Source organism: Pelmatolapia mariae, linkage group LG17, assembly GCF_036321145.2.
Source record: "Pelmatolapia mariae isolate MD_Pm_ZW linkage group LG17, Pm_UMD_F_2, whole genome shotgun sequence".
Taxonomy (NCBI): Eukaryota; Metazoa; Chordata; class Actinopteri; order Cichliformes; family Cichlidae; genus Pelmatolapia; species Pelmatolapia mariae.
Window position 1 is genome coordinate 18,248,978 of NC_086242.1, and position 22,700 is coordinate 18,271,677.

General features: G+C 39.5%; 3 protein-coding genes across 5 annotated transcripts; 2 read left to right on the plus strand and 1 right to left on the minus strand.

Moving 5' to 3' along the window:
• Positions 1-1,610: 1,610 nt before the first annotated feature.
• Positions 1,611-10,696, plus strand: itih2 (inter-alpha-trypsin inhibitor heavy chain 2). Its single transcript, XM_063500802.1, has 21 exons — positions 1,611-1,706; positions 2,192-2,224; positions 2,510-2,548; positions 3,524-3,696; positions 3,771-3,875; positions 3,958-4,120; positions 4,191-4,298; positions 4,788-4,916; positions 5,007-5,123; positions 5,271-5,439; positions 5,527-5,652; positions 6,279-6,460; positions 6,771-6,956; positions 7,161-7,300; positions 7,550-7,722; positions 7,911-8,051; positions 8,161-8,274; positions 8,897-9,086; positions 9,166-9,338; positions 10,310-10,421; positions 10,533-10,696. The coding sequence occupies exons 1-21, from the start codon at positions 1,611-1,613 to the stop codon at positions 10,678-10,680; spliced, it is 2,817 nt and encodes a 938-aa protein (XP_063356872.1). The 3' UTR covers positions 10,681-10,696.
• Positions 10,697-10,879: 183 nt separating this feature from the next.
• On the minus strand, positions 10,880-16,038 carry kin (Kin17 DNA and RNA binding protein). Its single transcript, XM_063500803.1, has 12 exons — positions 15,808-16,038; positions 15,619-15,713; positions 15,488-15,531; positions 15,270-15,392; positions 13,836-14,020; positions 13,704-13,752; positions 13,572-13,623; positions 13,355-13,487; positions 13,142-13,270; positions 12,949-13,048; positions 12,758-12,858; positions 10,880-11,131 (listed from the first exon to the last, which is right to left on the minus strand). Exons 1-12 carry the CDS (start codon positions 15,919-15,921, stop codon positions 11,072-11,074), a joined length of 1,185 nt encoding a protein of 394 aa, XP_063356873.1. The 5' UTR covers positions 15,922-16,038; the 3' UTR covers positions 10,880-11,071.
• Positions 16,039-16,832: 794 nt separating this feature from the next.
• Positions 16,833-22,479, plus strand: atp5f1c (ATP synthase F1 subunit gamma). 3 transcript variants are annotated; one of them, XM_063460469.1, is made up of 10 exons: positions 16,833-16,913; positions 17,439-17,473; positions 18,204-18,335; positions 18,422-18,629; positions 19,286-19,429; positions 19,513-19,577; positions 19,656-19,811; positions 21,744-21,840; positions 22,124-22,150; positions 22,346-22,479. In XM_063460469.1, the coding sequence occupies exons 1-9, from the start codon at positions 16,873-16,875 to the stop codon at positions 22,128-22,130; spliced, it is 885 nt and encodes a 294-aa protein (XP_063316539.1). In that variant the 5' UTR covers positions 16,833-16,872; the 3' UTR covers positions 22,131-22,150; positions 22,346-22,479. The 3 variants fall into 3 exon arrangements, with proteins under 3 accessions (XP_063316539.1, XP_063316540.1, XP_063316541.1); XM_063460470.1 differs by lacking the exon at positions 22,124-22,150; XM_063460471.1 differs by lacking the exons at positions 22,124-22,150; positions 22,346-22,479 and having other exon boundaries at positions 21,744-21,844.
• Positions 22,480-22,700: the final 221 nt, after the last annotated feature.

Genomic DNA, 22,700 nt, shown 5'->3' on the forward strand with positions numbered 1-22,700 from the left:
ACTAACCGAAAGTGACCAAAACCACTGTGAAATGAACTGAAAAGAAAACAAGTTTAGAGAATGTGTTCAAAGGTTCTGTGTGTGCGCTCATATTTCAATGTTTTAAAGACACCATTTCTAATTAGCGCTGGCAGATATAAAATATATTCTTCACCACTAGGTGGCAGACTTTTACTAGCAGTTGTTTGGCAGTGTTTTCAGATGTGTGCTGTTGTTTATTAACTTTTCATCCAGTCACAGTACAGAAGAATGTTCTTACAGCGACTACAGCTTTAAATAGTAATTACTGTGTACACAAAAGTACAGCCCATCCTTTAACTACAGTCACCTCTTTAACTCATCACTTTATAACTCTTTTTATTCTGTTGATGGGTTTACTTTATTTTTTTAAGGTTTGAAACTATTTTAAACACATGAATTTTAGGTGAAAAGAACATTTAAGGTAGAAAACACAAAACAACACATCTGTCTTGACATGTTGAATGATTATCTGTGAAGCGCGACAGATGCATTTTAGATGCTTTATCACTTACCATGACATTATTTCACATTCCTTATAATTTAAAGTACTTTATCACAATTACAGCACTGATCTTTGGCTTTTTTAAAAAAATAAATAAATACAGTGCTTACATATTTATTAGACCCCCTGTCAGAAAAACAAGAGAACACAAATATTTTAGAAATCTGTCAAAAATGTGCAATAAATTAAAATTAATTTTTTTGTTTATTAGATACATAACAAACTGAATTCATGTATTTATACTCGTATTGAGCTGGCTGGACTTAAATGACAATTTCTTTTGTTCAGGAATGAAATAAATGTAAAAACTGTAATTTGGTATCTTAATAAAACGTTTTAAAGAAGTAATTTACTATTTTTTTTAAATAAATTAGAAAATTAATGGAAAACATTAATTATATGTAATCATTTAAAACATTGTGATTAAAGCGCTTACACATACTGGTGCGTTACATTACAGAAACATTAAAATAAAGATTTTGGTAATTACCAGTGCTGCATGTGTGGCATGAACCTTACATTGGGTGGTGGTTTAAGTGCAGCACATTTTTACATAGTCTAAAAATTGCAGATTTTACTCACAGTATTTCCCTAAATGCTTAGTATGAGTGTATTAAGGAGGTCAAAAGTTTATCATGAAGCTGTCAGCAGTTGGGTCTCGGTTTGGCCACGAGATGGCCAAACCGAGACACTATTTGCCCTATTTGATTCAAGTCCTGAAAATGCTCTTCTATAGAGGCATTTTGCAAAGCTGGCTTTCCAACAGAAACACACTAGAATGGTTCCTGGTTAGTTGTGCACCCTGATGTTCAGCTCTGAAGCGCCCTCTTTAATCTGTGAATGACTCAGACCTGTCCTTTTTATCCTGCTCATACTGCAGGCCGAGTTTCAAAGTTTCCTTCTGCAGTGTGGGTTACATGAAACACAACAAATATTGACTGGGGCCACTCACTTCAGTGGATTTTAACCTTCGGTCTTCAGCTGTGCTCCCCTGCAGGACTCTCTCTCTCCCTTTCCCACTGCTTTGTTTTGTATTGTGTGTTTTCCGTGTGAGGATATGTGCACACGAGCCCACAGACCTAGAAACATGAGGCGTCTTCAGGTGTTACTTCTGGGGCTCCTGCTCCTTCATCAGGGCTGCTGCTTTGAGTTTGTGATAGACGGGGAATGGGAGGACGAGATGGTGAGTTGGGAGGTGTTAAAATAAACATTTATATATATATTCAAGCTTAAGCTTAAGTAAAACTGTGTTGGTAGTCTTAGCCTCATATTGAAGACACAATTTTTTACGCCTGTAATTTTAAGTGAATTTTATGCTTTTCATTGGCGTTACAAGAGAGCCACTTGTGTTCCATGTAACAGCCAGTCTGCATAAAATATGTAAGATTAAATCTAAATGACTGTCTTGAAATTTGACCGGCAACAGGTCCAAATACAACAAATTACAAGCAGCTATTCCCTGAAATTCATGCTTATTGTTACACTATCAAGAAAGATTCTTACATGTTTATATTTATTGTGGCTAAAATGAAAACAAACTAAAAGAAATCTTAAAATTAGAGGCAAATCAGAGTTTTTTGACCTCTGAAATGAGTCTAAATGACATTAAATGACTAGAAAACATTTCCAAAGATGTTTTATTTACTTTCATTTTCTTTGTTCTGCTAGTCACAGACGCAGGATCATCGGGAGAGACATAAGGTGAGAGCATCTTTTCAAAAGTCGGACTTTTATTTTACCTGCACACTGAATAAAGAGTCTTGAAATGTGGATTTGTCTTTCTCACTGATGTTGCAACGCTTGTATTCGGCAATCCATGGAATTCACATATTGATTCTTCAAAAATAAACAAAAGCTCAGCAAACAAAGCCACTCTGATCCCGTTTTAAATTCTACATCTGCTCAAATTTTATAACAGTTACTGATGCATAATCTCACCTCAGAGAGCACATTAAGATAGTCTGATCACTTCTGTGTGTATTTCAGAGAGCGATATTGACCAGTGAGGAGCAGGAAGACTTTGAGGTATGACCCCTCGCTTGTTGTTCAAGCAGTCTCTACTGTGACAGAGTTTAACCTTATCTGATAATCAATACGCTGTTGTTTGAAGAGATCCTCGTGACTGACAGGTTATTGACTTTGTTCAGTGTAAATCCTGCTCTGCTTCCCTTTGCTGCCCCTGTTTCCCTGCTTTAGAAGCCAAATTAGCAGAAACGTTTTGTGAAGTCTGACTTTTCTTTCTGGATTTTCTTTCTCCTTATACCTTAAACAGCAGCAAAATACTTTAACAGGCAATAAATGATGTTAATGTCTCTCTACATGGGTGTTTCCAGGATTTGTGAGGCCATGGGGGTCGGGGTTTAGAAGGGGGACAATAACTAGTCGTGTGGGCCCATGGGAAATCATGTATTACATTAGAAAAAAAATACACTGTGAAAAACTAGCTTCATTTAACACCATCCGAGCCATTATCTAGTATTTAGGAGTTTTCAGACCCTTTCGTTAATTAAAACTGTAATACTGCAGTACTTTCAAAATAATATGCATCATATTAATGAATGATGTAGCTTTGTACAATAATCACAGTAATGTTGAAAGGGGCTTGTTTATTTATCATATATACATGATGGAAGACTGTTTTTAGGGTGTTTTTGGGAAGCAGACACCCCATGGGTTAGACACACCCCTGCCTTTGAGCAAGTAATTTAAAAATAGAAAAAAAGCATTAAGATCAAATCCAATGAACATTTAGGAAATATCTGATACCTTTGGGTCTTAAACTTGATTTATGTTGCTACAGAATGCAATGAGTTTGTGGTTTAAAGTATATAATATCAGAGAAAGACCTCTTATGAAAACTTGAATGTAGGAAAACTTGGTGAGCAAAAGAAAACAAAGTTAAAAATTAAGTTTTATCCTGATCAGAAAAGCTAAACATCTCTATGAAATGTCTGGGAAATTTCAAAATCTCGTTCAGATATTCCTTCATTCTCTGCACAGGCCATCCGTGGAGATGACATCACTGTCAGGAGCTACAAAGTGGAAAGCCGCATCACTTCACGGTTTTCCCACACCATCGTCAGGAGCTCTGTGGTCAATTCAGGCTCCACTCCCCAGAGCATTGCCTTCAACGTCCAGATCCCAAAACGAGCTTTCATCACCAACTTCACAATGTGAGCCCAGATTCACTCAGTGCAAGCAATCCAGTGAAAGGGGCAGATATAATTGAACCGTATATTCCCTTCAGGAATGTGAATGGGATAACGTTTGTGGGCTCAGTGAAGGAGAAGACGGTGGCCAGGAACCTGTACGCTCAGGCCAGAGCGAGAAACAAGGCAGCCGGCATCATCAGGTGCAGGAGCAGAACAGCCTCTCGGTTTCATCTCCTTTGTGCAGCTTGTCAGTTAAACTCTTTTGTTTTTTCTGCTTCACAGGACTAATTCCCAGGACATGGAGACCTTTAAAACAGAGGTCCATGTGCCCTCGGGCAGCAATATTGAATTTGAGCTGCACTACCAGGAGATGATGCACAGGAAGCTGAATCTCTACGAGCATACACTGCACCTGCAGCCAGGGAGGCTGGTGCCACAGCTCCAGGTGAGAAGGTCACAAATAATGTGGACGTGCACTTCATCTGGCGATCCTTTCTAATGCGGTGACATTTCAGGTGGACGTGTACATCTTTGAGCCGAAAGGAATTGCAACAGTAAAGGCATCAAACACCTTTGGAGCGCAGTTTGCAGATCTAATTAAAGTAACGTCCACCAAAGACAAGGTAACACCAGAAATATGTGTATATGTGTAAAATATAAACCTTTACAATATAATAAGAATAGCTGTTTGGTTGTTATTATGACATTATTTTGTGTTCCTATTGTAATTATCAGTTTCTTAGTATCTTAACTTCTTCCTCTTTTTTGAACTTAAATAAATATCCATGAGATTGAAGTAACCCATGAGCACAGTGCCATATAGCTGAAAACGTTTGTTTTACTTTTAATATATTAATTTATTTTTGATCTCATGGCAAACTTTCATGGAACTGTTTTTGTTAGATAGCTATACAACTAATTCTGAAAAAAGAAATACATTAAAAATAAATATATATAATTTATTTTAAATATCATTTTAACTGATAAATGTGATCCTGACTTAATTAAAAAAGAAACTTTAGGACTATATATACAGACCTTCCTTCGCCCTCACTTACTAAGTAATAAACACTGAAAAAATATTTTTCCCCTTTTTTACTTCTTGTCCTCAGGCTCACATTGTCTTCAAGCCCACCGTACAGCAACAGAAGCAGTGTGAAAACTGCACAGAAAGCGCTGTAGAGGGTGTCATTACTGTTTTATATGATGTGAACAGAGACAGCAATGCTGGGGAACTGCAGGTATCACACACTGAACCTACAAGTATCATGTAAAACATGATTTTATTGATACAGTCGTTTAGAAATGACAATCTCTCCATATTCCCGCAGGTCTCAGATGGCCACTTTGTTTACTTCTTTGCTCCGTCCAACCTCTCCCCTCTTCCAAAAAACATTGTGTTCGTCATTGATGTCAGCGGGTCCATGTGGGGGGTCAAAATGAAGCAAGTAAGCAACAGTTGTTTACTCTTTGGTCAACATTTGGTGCACTTTGGCTCCTCCTGCTCCATCTTCATACCTCTTCCATCTTTTGTAAAACACTGCAGCCCAGTGGTGTTTTTTCAGAATACATTTAAACCCAAGCTTCTCTCATAGACGGTGCAGGCCATGAAAGCTATTTTGGACGACCTGACCATCGATGACTACTTCAGCATCATAGACTTTAATCATAATGTGCGCTGCTGGAGTGATGAGCTTGTACCTGGCTCCTCCATTCAGATTGCAGATGCCAAGAGATACATTGAGAACATTAAACCCAATGGGGGTATAACACAATAATTATTATCCTATTATCAAAAGGACTGCTCGAATGACCATTCCCATGTTAATGTTTGGATTTTACTGACTGCAGGCACCAACATCAACGAGGCCTTACTGAGAGCTGTTCAGATGTTGGTGAGAGCGTCCAATCACAGGGTCATTGACCCTCGCTCCGTCTCCATGATCATTCTTGTGTCTGATGGAGACCCCACTGTTGGTAAGACTGCCTGATTCAGCTAATTCTCATTAGCCATCTTGGACGTTTGGAGCCAGAAATGACCACACTTGGACAAAAGAATGGATCACTTTCAGCTAACACTAGCAAGATGAGTTAGCAAGCTATTAGTGCTAATAAGAGTTTTAAAAAAGCATCAGAAGATTTTCAAACCCCAAATTTGAAGGACAGATCTCTAAGATGATCTGTTGGTACAGTTAGCCACACAACAAACCATTTTACTGCACAGCAGCAACACAATAACAGTTAAAAGGCTCAAGTTAGTTGAGGTGAAGCTTTGCAGGCAGCTAGTAGCCTGTTTTGACTCCTAGTTGTCACTCAAAGAGGTCATGCCACAAATGGAGCCACCCCCAAATGGCTATTTAAATTCTGCATTGGCTTCATTTTTCAGCCCTTAATGTGACCAAAGACATATAAACTAGTCAGCCCTACTGCAGAAAAGTTTGCATTTTTTCATCCAATATATGATATGTGGTTAAGAAGGCGTCATAGAAATACTGGTATAGTCTTTTAATACCAGGATTTTAGGTATTGGTGATTCTAAAGCCTTTAATGTGGAGTAGAAGAAGTAGTTTTAGATGGAAACAGCTGATCCAGGTTTTCTGCAGGTGAGATCAAGCTCGGTGCAATCCAGAAGAATGTAAAGCGAGTGATGAGGGAGGAGTTTTCGCTCTTCTCACTCGGCATCGGCTTCGACGTGGACTATGATTTCCTGGAACGTATTGCAATGGAGAACAGGGGCATGGCTCAGAGGATCTACGCCAACCATGATGCAGCAGAGCAGCTACGGGTACGGCAAGGAAACACAACAAAAAAACCCATCCAACTCTGCATCACTTATATTCTTCCTCCAAATTTCCAATTTCCTAAAGTCCAAAGCATTCCTATACTTCAAGCATCTCATCTTTAGGCATCATACTCCCACTCACTGGTAAACTATTTTCTGAGACTCAGTTTGGTAATGGAAAGTTGTGCCAATCACAATACAACAGATTTTTCCTGTAAGATAAAATCTACCTGTTTTGTTGGATGCAGAAAATGATGGCCTGTTTAACCATCAAAACTGTCGGTTATCACCTCCTTTTCTTCTCTCTCCACAGGCATTTTATAGCCAGGTTTCCTCTCCCCTGTTGAGGAAAATCACTGTTCAATTCCAAGCGGACTCAGTTGCAGAAGTCACCCAGAATCACTTTGATAAATTTTTCAGCGGCTCCGAGCTGGTGGTGGCTGGGAAGGTGCTGCCGTCTGAGAGCAACACGCTGACCAGCTTCACCATGGGGTCTGCTGTAAGTGCAACACACCCAGTCACACAAATAAAAAAACACTTACATCCCCATTCAGTAATCCACGAATAAGTAAATCATAAATCTATAGGGCTCTGTGGTTAAATGACAATTTTTTATCCAAACTCTAAAAAATAGCCCGAGTAGTAGGGACATGAAGGAATGAAGCCTTACTACCTGTATCCCGTGGTACATTTCGTCCTGCAGGCACGCCTGGACATTACTTTGGAGACGGACGCTGACACCACAGAGCTGGACGCAGAGCTGGCCAAGCAGCAGCACTCCTTCACTGGCTTTGCCCGCCAGATGTGGGCTTACCTTACCATTAAACAGCTGATCAGTGAAAGGTGACGGCTGACCAGTTGCTTCATTTCTTTATACACAGGAGACATATCTGGTTGATCATTATTGCAAAATCTAAGCTTGACATGGAAATATCATTTGGAATATAACAGCAAGTAATGTCAATGGCCCTCTAATACAAGCAGAGTCAAACCCTTGAAAGAAAACATGATTTCTATATAAATATCCTTGAAGACAACAGCAAATTTGTGGAATTGTCAGTATTTGACAGCTGCGGTGTGGCTCCCCTCCAGGTCTCTGGCTACAACAGCTGTCAAAAAGAGGAAGATCACCCAGCGGATCATGACTCTGGCTGTGGAGCATCAGTTTGTCACTCCGTTCACTGCTCTGCTAGTGGAGAGCGGGGATGCCACGGAGAGGTTGCTGGCTGACTCTCCAAAGGACCCCAAACATGGCTGCTGCTCAGGTGCATGGCAAACGGCAGCATGACACTAAACAAAGCAGGTGCTACACGGCTGAGGAAGATGAGGAAGGGAAAGGATCCTAAAGCATTTAAAGCACATGTAGAATAAAAGGGCACAAAATGGGATCATACATATATGAATGAAATGCTGTACATGCAAAATATAATACTTTATTCTCTCACGTTTACAGGAGGAGGATCAAGTGGTCCGCCTCCTGTGAGAGTTGTTTACCAGCCTCCACCCTGGGTCCACATGCCAACCCCAGCACCCACAATGGGTGAGGTTTTGGAGGGTCCAAAGGAGTACACTCTGCCGCAACAGGTTAACCTAGGTAATACAGGCTGTACACACACTTACTGAGCATCATGAGTACCTTTCCAGCTGCAGTGTTCCCTGTGAACACGACACAGTGAGTAACCAGCTCAGTGCATCTCTTCCAGTGGATAACGACCCTCACTTCATCATCCATCTGCCCAGAAGTAACATGGACATCTGCTTCAACATTGACTCCAAACCCGGTCATATTCTTAACCTGCTTTCTGACAGTGGAACAGGTAGTAAATGTTCAAAGAAATATGTTTTGGTGTTTTGTTTTTCATGACTATATCTACAGTTTACTACTGTAAACAACCATAACGACTTCTCTAAGTAATTTGCAGATCATAAGCTGTATAGAAAAGATTGAAGTAGCCAAAATGACATTGGTGGTTGGTTGGACTTCCATTTTTATGTCAGAACTGTAGCATTTTAGCAGTCACCATCTTGGTTTTCTGAAACTAGACAACACATGTGAGGACCCAGAGAACCAGAGGACACTAACCACTCTCTAGTAGCCATTATAATTTACAAACAACGGCATACCGCTAAATAAGGCTAAATAAGATAAATCCCTAGACTCATTAGGAAAATGCTTTCTGAGGAATTAAAAGGAAGAGGAAAGGTAATTTTGTCAGAGGCTTTCTCACAATCTGACTTATTTTTGTAACCAGAAAAGTCACCCCCTGCTGGTCAGTAGAAAAAAAATGAATAAAGCACTCCATCTTTTATGTACAGTTTATGTTGCAGACCTGAAGTGAATTTTAATTTATCCAATCTTTAGTCTATTAAATTCCAAATTTAATTGAATATTATGTGACACAATAGTTTATAGATTAACCTCCCTCTCCTGTCCTTAAGGTGTAACTGTGAATGGTCAGTTAATTGGCTCTAAGAAAGTGAACAATCGCACCTACTTTGGCACCATCGGCATCTACTACCAGCCGGACGGCATCAGTGTGATTGTCAGTACTGATGGGATCACCATGACTGATGGCAGAAACAACCACTCCTTCACCTGGGGGTCTACAGCTGAAATAAGACAGGATGGGTAGCTGACTTACCTTTAATCGCAGTTTCTACCTTGCTGTCGGGTCCTTTTGGCTAAACTTGTTTTGTTTCTATTTCAGGATAAGGATTTCCATTGTAAAGAATTCTAATGTCATCATCACAATAAATAATAGTACCCAGGTGATGGTGCTGCTTCACCGTGTGTGGAAGAAACACCCTGTTAATGTTGACTTTCTTGGGATTTACATTCCCAATGAGAACCAGTATTCACCTCTAGTCCACGGACTCATAGGTAGGTCTAGGTGGTGTGAAACACACAGTATCCTCACAGTAATCAAACATTAATGTTGTCAAAATTGTTACGTTTAATAGAGAAGTAAAGCATGGCAGTGTTATAAGATACTAATCAAGGAGCTAGCAATGGCCCAGGGGTAAGATAATAAAAACAGCATGAGTCCCATGATCGAGCCTTGAGGAACCCCATGCAAAAGTGGAACAGAGGAAGATCTAATTATTGATATAAATATTGAAGTGTTTGCCATACAATACAAAGTACAAAGAAGACCACTGAAGTTCAGTAAGCACAATTAAGACTGCTCAATTAAAAATCAGTCATGATTCTTTTGGTCAAAAGTGACATCCCAGTTATTTAACTACTTTTAAAACATCATGCTTTTGTTTGTTCAAAGTATTATTTGTGGTTGTTAGACTCAAACCAGGCAATTTTTTTTCTAGTATTCAATCGTGGTGAGTTTGTATAAATTATAGCTTTTGTATCCTGTACTTAGCTGACAGGAGTTTTACCCATTGTGGTTTTCTCCTGGTGTGGTCTATCTGCTTCAAGATTCAAGATGCTTCTCTGCACACGCTGGTTGTAACAAATGGTTATTTTATTTATCATTGCCTTTTTAGCTTGAAGCAGTCTGGCCATTCTCCTCTAACTCAATGAATTTTTCTCCCAGAGAACTGGGTGGCCATTCTCTGTAAACCCTAGAAATAGCTCTCTGGGAAAATCCCATCAGATTAGCAGTTTCTGAAATACTTAGACCAACCTATCTGGCACCAACTGCAAAACTTAATCACATAAGGCCAATCTCGTAAGGCCAATACTCTTGGCTTTACGAGATGCAATAGTGCAAATGCATTTGAAGCAGAACCTTTCTTGCTCTCATATTGTCTTTTTGTGTTAATTCAGCTCATGTTTGAGCTTACAATATATTAAATATCAAAGATAGAGTTTAAGCTAAAAATGTGGTCCCACAGGGCAGTTTTCCACTGAGCCTGAGGTCAGCTTATATGACATCCACAAAGGAGCTGACCCTCTAAAGAAGGAGGCCACTATGGAAGTGAAGGGCAACAAGCTGCTTGTCACCAGGTATGTCTTGAGCCACAAAAAACAAAGACAAAAACAAAAACAACAATAAAAAAAATGTTAATAAGAAACCTTCTTGTTAAAACTTTACATTCTTGTTTTTGTGTGTGTCAGGGGGTGGCAGAAGGACTACAGGCTTGATAAGAAGCGCGGCTCCAACGTCTACTGCTGGTTCATTCACAACAGTGGGAAGGGCTTCATTGACGGCCACTACTCACAATACATTGTTCCAAATCTAAGCAGCTTCCTCCACATGCCCTGAGAAGCCAGATCCACATTAAATTACCCTGTCCTGCTATTAATCCCCAGGGGTCAGTAGAGAAAATTAGAACCATTTAAAAAGGAATCATATGAGTTAAGGGGAATGTCTTTTTTTCCATTGATGTGCAACTAAATTTATTAATCTTATTTTCCAGAGGACACCAGAAGTAACTTTTGTCAAATTTATTTTGAGAAAATATACATCTGAAATGTCAAAACTGACTCGAATACTAAATAAAAACAAACAAAAACAAACTGCTTAAAGTTCTTCTGGTTTGTTCAAGCAGGTGAATTATGGGACATACACAAGAGATTCCCGGGGAATAAACTCTGACACAGTAGAGTCCTTCAGCTAAAAAGCTACCTGAGGTTTAAACAGGAAGTATGCTTATTCAGGCCAGTTTTGAGAAATCCTCGTAGGCAATGTCCACTCTCTTTCCTTTCTGAGGTCCCTGAGGATGAAGAAGAAAAGACATTTGAATGGCTATAGCAGAACAGAAGAGAACTTTGACAATACCTAAAACAAACCCAAAATATTAATCCTGAAAATAGGGAGCAATAATTTGGTTATAGTTGGGCCTATTACAGCCTGACTAAATATGTTTTTCTTTTAATATATAATGAATACTGTGAAATTAGATTATTCCTAAACTGTTTGACACACTGGGAAGCCTTAAATCATTTAGCTGATTTAATCATGCACGGACTGATTTGCGCATTTACAACACAGAAGAAGTCCAAACATGGACGAACTAGTTTCTCAACTAATGCTCTCAACCCATCTGGAGCGCAGAATGAACAAAATTTGGACAAACTGCCGAAATGCGTTGACAGAGACATTTCAGGGATTTTGACTCAGTCTGCGCATTAGTCGTGATGACGGCGCGTTAACGCTGACAGCACTAAAAAAATATAAAGTCGCCAATTTAGGATTTCTTTGGCTTTAAACCCGATGAAAGAGGTAAACCTAAGGATGTAACCAAAGCGGTGTGCCACTTGTGCAGACGTATAGTGCGAGCAAAGTACTCAAACACGGCTAACTTGCATGAGCATGTACGTGTCCACCATCCGGCTGAGTAAGTTAGGCTATCACCAGCTTCTGCAGCTCCATCAACAAGCATTTGGGCGCACTCTGAGGAAGGTGCATTTGCTCGCAGATGAAAGAGGGTGCTGTTAAAACAGCGCTATTATTTTTTTTCTGTTGACTGCTTCTATTAGCTCCATCATTATTAGCAAACTTACTCATGGGCAAATAAATAAATTGTAAAAACTACTGACGATGGGCTCAGCCTATCGTCAATAGTGGATATACTCGTCCAGTCGCCCAACCCTACCTGAAAGTCAATCCAACTGTGTGATACAGAGAAAAGTAATGAAAATGATGTTTGTCATCAGTGATAAAGCATAATGCACTCTGACATACAGGGTTCTGATTAAGTGTTGATGGGGTAGTGTGCCAGTACAGAATGTCTACATAGTCAAGGACCGAGACAAAGATTAATTGCACAAAATTTTTTATAGAATATGAAAACTTAATTTATGGTTACTGCACTGGTTGTTTCATGTGCCAACTGAAATAAATAAAATAACAAAACCCATTAGAGTGATATTAAAAGTTTTAATATCAGGTAAGTTTGAATTCAAAAAGTGTTAGCTGGAAGTTATTAAAGGCAGACGTAACGTGGTGGAGCCTAAACTGTATTATTATTATTATTAATAATAAAATATTTATTTATAATGAATAGCAGTGACCCAAGAACAGAGCCCTGGGGCACCCCATTTTTAATGGTTTAAACACTGTTTAATTCAGTGTCATCAGAAATTATTGCTTAAGAGAATTCTGCATTAAAAAAATAAATTAAGCAATTTGTTATTCACAAAAGCTCTTTTTAGCTTTATAAACATAAGGACTCATTGTTTATGGAATATCGTTAGAATCTGTACTATTGATTGAACAAACAAAGCAATGTGAAGACTTTTGACTACAGAAGTACATTAATTTTTACAGACAAAACTATGTTTTAACATCACAGGGACTTCCTTTGGATAATTAAAAGCTGAAAGGTCGAAATACTTACAGAGTCAAGAGTGAGTTCAGCGCTGAAATTTTTTTCATCAATGCCCTCTAGCAGAGCCTCCATATCTCTGTAAGGACCGTTCAGGATCAAAACTCGTTTACCTGCAGCAAGTTTGAGAACAGGTTTACTACCAGAACAATTAAACATTTCAAGAACGTTTTTTCTGTGATTTATAGAGCTGTGATTTATACCTGGGGCAGGTATAACTGTCTCTAAGTGATTCTGGTCCAGTTTCAGTTTGTCTCCAGAGTCGATCATTTTTACCACTGCGGTGTATTTGTCTCGTACCTCCTATGAATGAAAAGGATCCGCAGATGTAAGCACCACAGGCCTTTAAAGTTTACACACTGCAACCCAAATTTAAATCTAAAGAAAATACTTTACCATGATGACAGCCTTCTTTTTGTGGTATTTCTCCCCCAGTCTTTTGGTGATTACTTTTACTATAATATTGGGCTGCAGCCAGTAATCAGTTCTGACCGGCTGCTGCTGTTGTTGTTTTTTCTTCTCCATCTGTGCAAAAAGGAATCACATACCTGATCAATGAACCTGGCTGCAGTTAACCGAAGACAATGCAAACACAATAAGAATCACAACCTCTATGATCTCCTCCAAAGCTGATTTCTTCTTCTTTTCCCCTCCTCTGGAGTCTGAGCTGGAGTCTTTCCTTTTTACTGAGGTCGAAGACGAAGATGATGCTGCTTTAAGCGCACTAGCACCCAGAACCGAACTAAAGGAGGACAGGAGCACTCAGTTAGAGGCTGAAAGGCTGAAGTATTTTACATTAATGTATCTTACACAGAGACCTCTGTACCTTGATTTGGAGGGGCCGGCGACAGCAGAACAGGCACCCAAGTTGAAAGCAACTGCAAGACAGAAATAAGTAAGGGTGAGGGGGAAAAAACTTACTAGCAAATGTATTAAGAAAATAAGAAAAAACACAAACCTTTTTCTTCCTCACTCTCCCGTTTGAGCTCTGTGTAGACTGGAGTTTCCTGTAGAATAAAACCACCTTGATTATAAAGAGCTGAACCAGCAAATACAGTACGAGGCTTGGGTCTGCCCTGTTGGTACTCACATCGGTGCCCTTGCCTTCACGGCCTTTGCGGACCTGCTCCTCGATCATTCTGGCACTCCTCTCCTCGTCGTCAAGCTCCTGTTTCTTCTTTCTCGCCTGCTCCTCTTGGCGTCGGATGGTCTCTGGGTCGCGGTCAATGTACTGGATGTACCACCCTTTGGGGGTCTCATCAACTTTGCAAAAACCTGTTGACGATTTCAAACAAGGTTAAAGTACCATTATATTCCTTTGCATTAACTGCAAAAAGGTTACATCTAGATGACAGACCTGTCAATTTACCAGTCAGTGATTTTTAATGCCTCATCAATCTACATATACATAATGGACATCAATTTCCAATTCAATTCAATTGTGTATTTATATAGCACCAAATCACAACAGCAGTTTTCTCAAGGTGCTTTATATTGTAAAGACCCTACAATAATACAAAGAAAAGAGTTTTTCAGGTTTTTCACTCCTTAAAAATTGTAATTTTTTATTGCCCAAGCTGTGGAAGCAGGTGGTTTGATGAAAGGTAAAAATACAGACTCTAAGTGAAAACTACTCATTACTAATTTCACCTAGTTTTCACCACAGCTGAATCTTCTTCCTCTCCCTTTAAGGGTTGCCACAGCAGATCATCTACCTCCATTTCTTATCCCTAGCATCCTCCTCTGCATGTCTTCCTTGATTATTTTTTTTCCTCTTGCTTGTCAGCTCCATCTCTAACATCCTTTGTCTAGTACATCCACTGCCCCTCCTGTGCACATGTCCAAACCATCCCAGCATTGCCTCTCTAACTTTGCCCCCAAACTGCTCAACCTGAGCTGTTCCTCTGATAAACTCAGTTATAATCCTGTCCCTCATGGTCACTCAGAATTAAAATCTTAACATCTTCAATTCTGCCACCTCCAGCTCTCTGGCAGGCCTCACTCCATTTGGTAAACCTTCTCTTTCACTTGCTGTGTTCCTTCTATCACAAATCATCTTTGACACTCATCTGCAGCCACTCCACCCTGCCTACGATGTCTTTTTCACCTTACCTGTGCTCTGTCTGTAGCTGTGGATTTCAACTCATCTATCTTTGCTACTTCTGCAACTTCCTCTTGTTACCAGCATTTCAGTTAAAAGAAACACCATCAGCAGCCTGTAGTTGTCCAATCAACAAGCCCAACACACTTTTTTGTGAACTGGTCATTTAAATATGTTCTTATAGAATAAAGCACTGCATAAATGATTGATTAGATGTGGTTTGTAGTTGAAAGCGAAGCTGCTCAATATATAAACGCCCACCTAATTTCACCCTGCTTAAAACTATTCATAAAAACACCTAGGCTGTGATCAAAACACTTTTACTACAGAAGAAAAAACACAAGAGTGCATTTCCACAGACCATATTTATTCTTTTCGTAGGTTTCAGACCACCCTGTAGTGCAGTGTTTCACACCAGCTTACCCTCTCTGCCCAGCCACTTGGTGAAGTCGGTCAGAGTCTCCCACTGCGTGGAGTTCATATGGATGTGCTCCCGGTGACTGATGTATTCATTGTAGACGATGTTGTTGTGTACTCGCTTGGTCCCTGTGGATGAGAAAGGAGCAAAAAACATTCTTATAACTGACTACAGACAGCTGCTGCTGCAGAAACATCTGGATGACTAGCAAACCCCATCTCACCAAATCGTCTCCTGAGCAGCTCCAGGAAGTCACTTTTGAATTCACTGGGAGAAAAGCAACAAGAATAAAGGCTTACGATCTTTTTCATTAAATCACAAACATGACGGAAGAAGAAACATGACGTAACTCACTCTGAGAAGTAGTCCATGAACTTGGTGGGGTTCTCCGAGGCCAGCAGTAGCTGCCTCTGGTGGGACTCGGACATGCAGTGACACTTAAATCCGTTCTGTCACCATCAAAAACACAGTTTAGAGTTTAAAATCATTTAGAAGTACAACGAATACAACTAAAAAAAACGACCCATTTAATGAACATCTTACCTCGTCCCTGCATTGTTTCTGACACATCTGGCAATACCATCTCAACTTCTGTAGACCTTTGGCTTTTATTCGGTTGCTTATCGCTTTGGGTGAAAGAAAATCTGCTTTTCCCATTATGACTAGTTACCTTTAACACGAAACACTTTATAAAATGATTAAAAAAAATCTGTGTTTTTCCTCGAAACGCTGCTCAAACGAGCGCTCGCTGCTAGGGTAAACAGTTTCCGCGTGTGCTTCTACGTCATACCCTCGCGAATAAACGAAAAAACTCGCGATACTCTTGCTGCGCGTTTGAGCTCCTCATAAAGATTGTGTTTTCTGAAATTTTCGTGTACATAACGTTCCGGAAAACAAATTCACAAAATGTTTTAACTGTTTTAACATTTAACTAATATTTCTGCATTTTATTTAATTGTGCTACAAGAAAAAACGATTAAAAGATGATTTAAAAGGTTTTTTTTCTTTTGCTAAATAAGAAGAAATACTCGAAACAAACCAACAAAAAAAGAAAAAAGATGTTGCTAGCTAATATGATTAAATGCTAATTATAGCCCAAGCAAATATTTTGTGGAATTCAATATTTTTCAGTAATTTATTTTTATTTAAACTACATGTAAAAGATAAGCTACAAAAGGAAGATGTATGTCTGGCTGCTAGCATGAGAAGTTTTTATTTATGCACAAGTAAAAAAATGTATGCGTATGCTACATGGGAACAGGTGAATCTTCAGGAGTACTTCATTAACGGTAAGAATTTTGACAGTAAGTCGAGAATTTTTTTAAATTTTTTTTTCCTGGGAAAAAGAGCAGAAGTCTTTTCAGCTGGTAAAAGCTGGTAAAAGGGAACATTTACAGAGACTGTATTGTAACAAGTAGATGTTAAATAGCATAAACACATGCTGGATAAATTACTGCGACAATGTACAATAATTGATTTAACTTTTGGAAAATTGTCGAAGGATGGAGCAGATTAGCTCCATGAAGTCCGTGAAGGCATCAATTCGTCCATTTTGCTTTTGACTTGCGCCTGCGCAGTCCTGCGTGTCTGACCTTCATAGGACTAACCATGTTCGCCAGGAGCAGCGCTTTGGTGTTCTCCCCACAATGGTAAAGTGAATAATTTTCATATACTTTCTCCGCTGCTTTAAATGCAGTATTTTATAAGTTTACTTCAAGTAGATATGCAGCGGGAGTGAGTGTGTGACGTGTAGACTGCACCGTTTGCAGTTATTGAATACAAGGGCGCGCTATCGTGCAGGCCGCGGCTAATGAATGACAGCGCTGCCAATGGACACGTTCAGCCGGCTAGCCGTTAATGCTAACTGAGCTGACATTGTTCAATATGAGGGGAAAAAGTGAGATATTATCAGTGCCTCTGGGCAATTTATCTTACTGCATTATCTAACACAGCACAAGAACAGCTAGAGTTAACTGTCACAGCTTTCTCCGTGTAGTTAGCCACCAAGCTAAAGGATGAGGGCTCTCCTTCAGGTTTAGCAAACAGCTAAATCTATATCAAAGGTTCATTTAACATGAGTCTGTGCTGTAAACTGGTGTTTTTGCTGTTTAGGATGTATTTGGATATTGATGAAGCTTGTCGGTTAAGCTCACATACACCGTTTCTGTTCACAGGGGGCAGGTCAGGAACATGGCTACCTTGAAGGACAGTAAGTACTTTGTATACTACTCTGATAGAAACATAACACATCTCAGATACAAAATCTGAATGGTCTCACACAAAATCTTTAATATTCCTTTTAACAAAGCTGCAAACATTTACTGGGTGTCACTTGATACCAGAACAAAGCATGATATAATTTTTTTTTTATTAAGCTAATGCACTAATGCAAAGGCTAGCAGGCAGTCTCGGGTTATCTCAGTCCATCAATTTCAGCCCTGATATCTTAGCATTTGGTTAACTGCTGATATGAAGTACCTGTGACACGAGCGTTAAATTCGTTAGCAGTATATGTTATGTGTAATCAGTGTTTTTTAACTTTCCATAGCAAAATGAAAAAGGAATAAACAAGTTAAATTTAATTAATTGATGTTCATGAGAATATTACATAATTTCTAATTCAAGCTGAATGTGAGTCTCTAATGGAGACATTTAACAACTGTTAAACCTAATTTGAACTTGTACTTGCATAGTACCTTTCTACCCTGAGCCATAGGTGCTGTGATGAGAACATCAGAAAGTAGTGAATAATGAAAGGGAAATAAAAAAAAAAATAGACTAAGAGCTGCAAAAGTGAATTACAATTAATTTGCTGAATTTTAGTTTTGTGAATAATAGAATTAAAGTGTTTTTGCAGGTTCGCCAATAATAAATGGATGGATACCTTGTTTCTTAGTGTGTGAAATGGCATTCAGTTGTCATTTCTTTTCTCCCTCTAGTCACCATTCGGTTGAAATCCATCAAAAACATCCAGAAAATCACAAAGTCCATGAAAATGGTCGCCGCTGCCAAGTATGCTCGTGCTGAGAGGCAGCTGAAACCAGCACGTGTCTATGGCACCGGTGCTCTGGGTATGTACATCTCACTGTCACGTTGACTGAAGCTTAATATTGATTCCAATTCAGCTGTTGATTGAAGGTTTTACTGCTTTCTTCAGCCCTGTATGAGAAGGCTGACATCAAAGCCCCAGAGGAGAAAGCCGCCAAGCACGTGATCATTGGTGTGACTTCCGACCGTGGGCTCTGTGGCGCCATCCACTCCGGTGTGGCAAAGACCATCAAGAGTGAGATCGCTAACCTGACCGGCGCTGGCAAGGAGGTGATGGTGATCAATGTGGGAGACAAGCTGAAGGCTCTGCTGCACAGGTGTGTTCAAGGTTTTCATCATTATATCATTTTATCAGTGTGATGATCATCATCTTCATCATCTCACTGTGAAGGGATGTGAATGTAGTCTAGTGTTTGGCTTCACTCAGCAGGTATTTAGGGATATTTAGCTTTTTTTTTCTGTCCTTTATGTTATGTGAATATTGGTTATTTTATTCCATGGAAGGTGTATTAAAGTAATATTTAGGCTACCTCAATGTTTTGTTTTTAATTCCTTTTTTGGGGGGTTGAGGGTATAATTTTATCTCGCACAGGAGCTGTTTGTCTGCTGTTACCTTACTGGGTTGATTTGTATTATTGTGTGACCTTGATATTTTAATGTGTTAGTTCATGCATTAAAACTCAAAGGTCACAGAAGCAGAACTGCAGCTCCGGTTTTCTGTGAAATGTAATTCTGTTTTTTGCAGTGGAGTCTGGCTTTAAGAAGGCTGCTTCTTTCCTCTGAGCTTTGACTCTTGTCACATGCACAGTTATGACACAAAGTTAACGTAAACCTTCAAACTCTGGATTGGAGGCGTGTCTCCTTCCATCCATACTGTAGGACAGCTATGATGGCAAGCTCAAGCTGTAGACTGAGGATCTAGTCTAAGACTAATTGCTGAGCTCTGATCACAACGACTATTGTTCTGCCTTAGAACTCATGGAAAACACATCATGTTGAACTGCAAGGAGATTGGCCGCAAGCCCCCCACCTTTGGTGATGCTTCAGTTATTGCCGCCGAGCTCCTCAACTCCGGATATGAGTTTGACCAGGGTTCTGTCATCTTCAATAGATTCAGGTACAAACAGGCTTTGAGGTTTCACTGTTTTCCTTCTGTTTTATTATCCAGATCAAAGCTAACTGACCCTCCCTGTCATGCAGGTCTGTTATCTCCTACAAGACGGACCAGAAGCCCATTTATTCCATAGACACAGTTGCTAACTCAGGTAGCACCAGTTGTTTTGTTAAATCAGTTTAACACGGAGCCATCAGAGATGTTGATCATCTCTCTTCTCCCTCAACAGAGAGCATGGGCATCTATGATGACATTGATGCTGATGTGTTAAGGAACTACCAGGAGTTCACTCTGGTCAACATCATCTACCTGGCCCTGAGGGAGTCGTCCACCAGCGAGCAGAGCGCCAGGATGACTGCTATGGACAGCGCCAGCAACAACGCCTGTAAGAATCTGAACTTCCTGCCAAACGTGCAGTCTTTTATTATTTTCTTCTAGAAGTCAGAGTGGTGCTGATACTATTTATCATTTTAAAAGATGTACTGATGTTAGAATATTTCTTTAACAGTTATCATCCAACAGCTATATCGCCTTTGGAAACAGCATCTAAATATATAAGCAGTAGCTAGCATAGCAGCTAATATGAGATGTTTCATAACGCTGTCATGAGAAAGCTTAAGTGTTTAAAGACTGATAAGGTGGTCATAGCAGTTTATGGAAAGTTACTTATAGCATAGGTGCTGAGTATTTCTGGGTTTAGCATTTCAAATGGGTTTAATTCAAATTAACTTAAAATTATTGGGAAATAGCCTTCATTTACAGTATAACACCAGCATTATCTATAGATGCAAGTAATTAAAGATGCATAACAAAAAGGAACCCACATAAAATGACAAATTACATATGCAGTAAGGTGACGTTCGAAGAGAAATTCTAGTACAGAGCCCAAGTAGGGCTGTGCGATATGACCAAAATGTCATATCCCGATATTAAGACATCTATCGTCCAATAACGATATAAATCACAAAAATGTAACATTTTCTGTAAATTCTGTGAATCTCGGGCAGCTCGACTTGCGTGAAGTGTTTCAAGCTGGGTGTCATGGACCTAGAGTCGAGTGTTTTAACTGATGCATGAAACTATACATTTTTAGACATAGGTTGTAACGGCCGCCGTTTTCTTTATGAGTATTTATTACACAGCGTGCTGCGGGGAAAAGCCTGTTCTAACGTTTGAGTCTAAGGTTTATTTTTTTTAGCACCTGACGGCTCTCTTTTGCTTCTCATCTGTAAATACTCTGCATCTTTCACGTGATTCAGTTTATTTTGAAAAGTCTCAACAGGATCTTGAGCTTTATTGTGAAAGGTTTATGTGGAAAATAAACAAGCTGACACGCGGTTTTACCGTCGTTGTTGCTAACGACAACGCATAAAAACAAGCGCTTGTCTGTCTGTAGTGTGGTTATATTAAATACAAGAGAAACGGAGAACTTTAAGAAAAAATAATATAGCCACTACAGTGACCATCAAAATGATGAAAAAATATTGCCGTAAACAGTTTATTTTGCGACACCACAAAACAAACGATAGGGTAAAATGAAACGATAGACGTTTTTATATCGTCATCCGATATATATCGTTATATCGAACAGCCCTAAGCCCAAGTTTAACTTTAGGTTTCCAGAAAAATCACAGAAACTAAAAATGGTTCATCCAAGCTCAAGCAGGCTTGAGGGACTTCCTTGGTTGCTCTTCCAGTTTCAGCCTGCTAACAAGGGTACTTTTAGGTCTTTAGATTCATGTCATTGTTAAAGGAGTTGTTTTTGTCAAATCAAGCAAGTTGAAGACACCTCTTGGATCTTGGTAGACATTGAAATGGGGCATGTTATAGACAAATGTAAGCAGATTTGGTATATTAATGATTATTAATGGTAACAGAATCCAAAGTCACAATGACTGGGTTTTTATCCCTCAGTTGTAAAAGACTGATGGGGTATTATCGCAACCCCGCCGGGTGGGTGGATGGTATAGACACGGAAGTTTGTGAATACGATGACTCAAGAAGGAAGTCGCCTTGGATTTTAAAATTCTTGCATCTACATCAACTAAAAGGGTGATGGCTTTTCAAATTGATACCATAGGTGCATCTAACAGGAGGCTGACGGGCAGCAGTGGTGGCTGCCAGTGTTTCTTCTTTAAAATGCTCTTAAAGGCTTCAAACAATGACAAATGGAAAACAAGCTGAGAGGAGTTGGAGGAGATGGGTTTCTATAACTGTAACATGTTATGATTTAGTTTGTGCTGAGTCATGCTTTTAATCCTTCCACCACAAAGATTTAAATTTGACCGTGACTGATTTTTCTCTCCCTTCGCTTCAGCTGAGATGATTGACAAGCTGACCCTCACCTTCAACCGTACCAGACAGGCCGTCATCACCAAGGAGCTCATTGAGATCATCTCTGGAGCCGCTGCTTTGTAAGTTTTAACCACGTCTTCATTTTTCTCTCCCACTTTTCTATCTTCCTCCATCCATTTACAATTTTTCCTGTGACTCACCCCTTCATTATGATCCTCATTCACTCTAACTTCCCTTCACTCTTAACTTTCTGACCTCGGAAACCCCTTTTTATTTCTCTCCTCCCAAAAGATTCCCACTTAGCTATGCATGTCTTTAAATTCCCAAAAGCTGTCAGATTCTTTCATGACTAATTCTCCTCTCCGACCTAATCTACTCCTCCTCAACCTCTGCTGAACTCAGGAACTGAGGCTGGTCTTAACAGAGGAGGTAACAGTGGTAGACTGTAATGTAAAGAGCCCCACTGGGCTAGTGTAATGAAAACTAGCTGTGGAAGGGTCCTAAGTTCTAGTAAAGTAGACTAGAAATTGGACCGAGTAGTTTTCAGAGTTGTGGATTTCATTTTTATGTTTTTATTTTTAAATGTTTGAAACTTTTTCCTAACCTTTCCTTTTCTTTTTGCAGATAAACTGGTGGGATCTTCATTTCCATTATCTCTTCAAAGTACTTCAGACATGTTATTGTCAAGAGTCTAATGAACATTTGCGCTTGTATTTGTAAAATATATGGAGAAAATAAAGCTCTTACACAGAACGTCACCCTTTCATCACTTCCTGTATCTGTTTTTCCTCCAAATAAACTCTGATAGATGAGATGAATGTCGACGCGACACTCCAGTGAGATTTATTAAGTGGTTTTATAATGGCTTTGCTGTTTTGATGGAAATGCATTTGCTCAGTGGCTCCAGCTTGGCGTGCTTGTAATTCTTGAGATATTTCTGTACGAATATGCATTTGACCTCAATACTTCTCTTATTATA

What these genes read in the sequence shown, in the direction of transcription:
- itih2 (XM_063500802.1), top strand. Translation starts at nt 1,611, where the DNA reads ATGAGGCGTCTTCAGGTGTTACTTCTGGGGCTCCTGCTCCTTCATCAG. An exon ending in ATCATCGGGAGAGACATAAG is followed by an intron (nt 2,225 to 2,509) that starts GTGAGAGCATCT and finishes TGTGTATTTCAG; the next exon opens with AGAGCGATATTGACCAGTGA. An exon ending in GGCTGGTGCCACAGCTCCAG is followed by an intron (nt 4,121 to 4,190) that starts GTGAGAAGGTCA and finishes GTGACATTTCAG; the next exon opens with GTGGACGTGTACATCTTTGA.
- kin (XM_063500803.1), bottom strand. Translation starts at nt 15,921, where the DNA reads ATGGGAAAAGCAGATTTTCTTTCACCCAAAGCGATAAGCAACCGAATA. An exon ending in GGAGAGTGAGGAAGAAAAAG is followed by an intron (nt 13,624 to 13,703) that starts GTTTGTGTTTTT and finishes TCTGTCTTGCAG; the next exon opens with TTGCTTTCAACTTGGGTGCC. An exon ending in GCCGGCCCCTCCAAATCAAG is followed by an intron (nt 13,488 to 13,571) that starts GTACAGAGGTCT and finishes GTCCTCCTTTAG; the next exon opens with TTCGGTTCTGGGTGCTAGTG.
- atp5f1c (XM_063460469.1), top strand. Translation starts at nt 16,873, where the DNA reads ATGTTCGCCAGGAGCAGCGCTTTGGTGTTCTCCCCACAATG. An exon ending in CTATGGCACCGGTGCTCTGG is followed by an intron (nt 18,336 to 18,421) that starts GTATGTACATCT and finishes TGCTTTCTTCAG; the next exon opens with CCCTGTATGAGAAGGCTGAC. An exon ending in CAGCGCCAGCAACAACGCCT is followed by an intron (nt 19,812 to 21,743) that starts GTAAGAATCTGA and finishes CCTTCGCTTCAG; the next exon opens with CTGAGATGATTGACAAGCTG.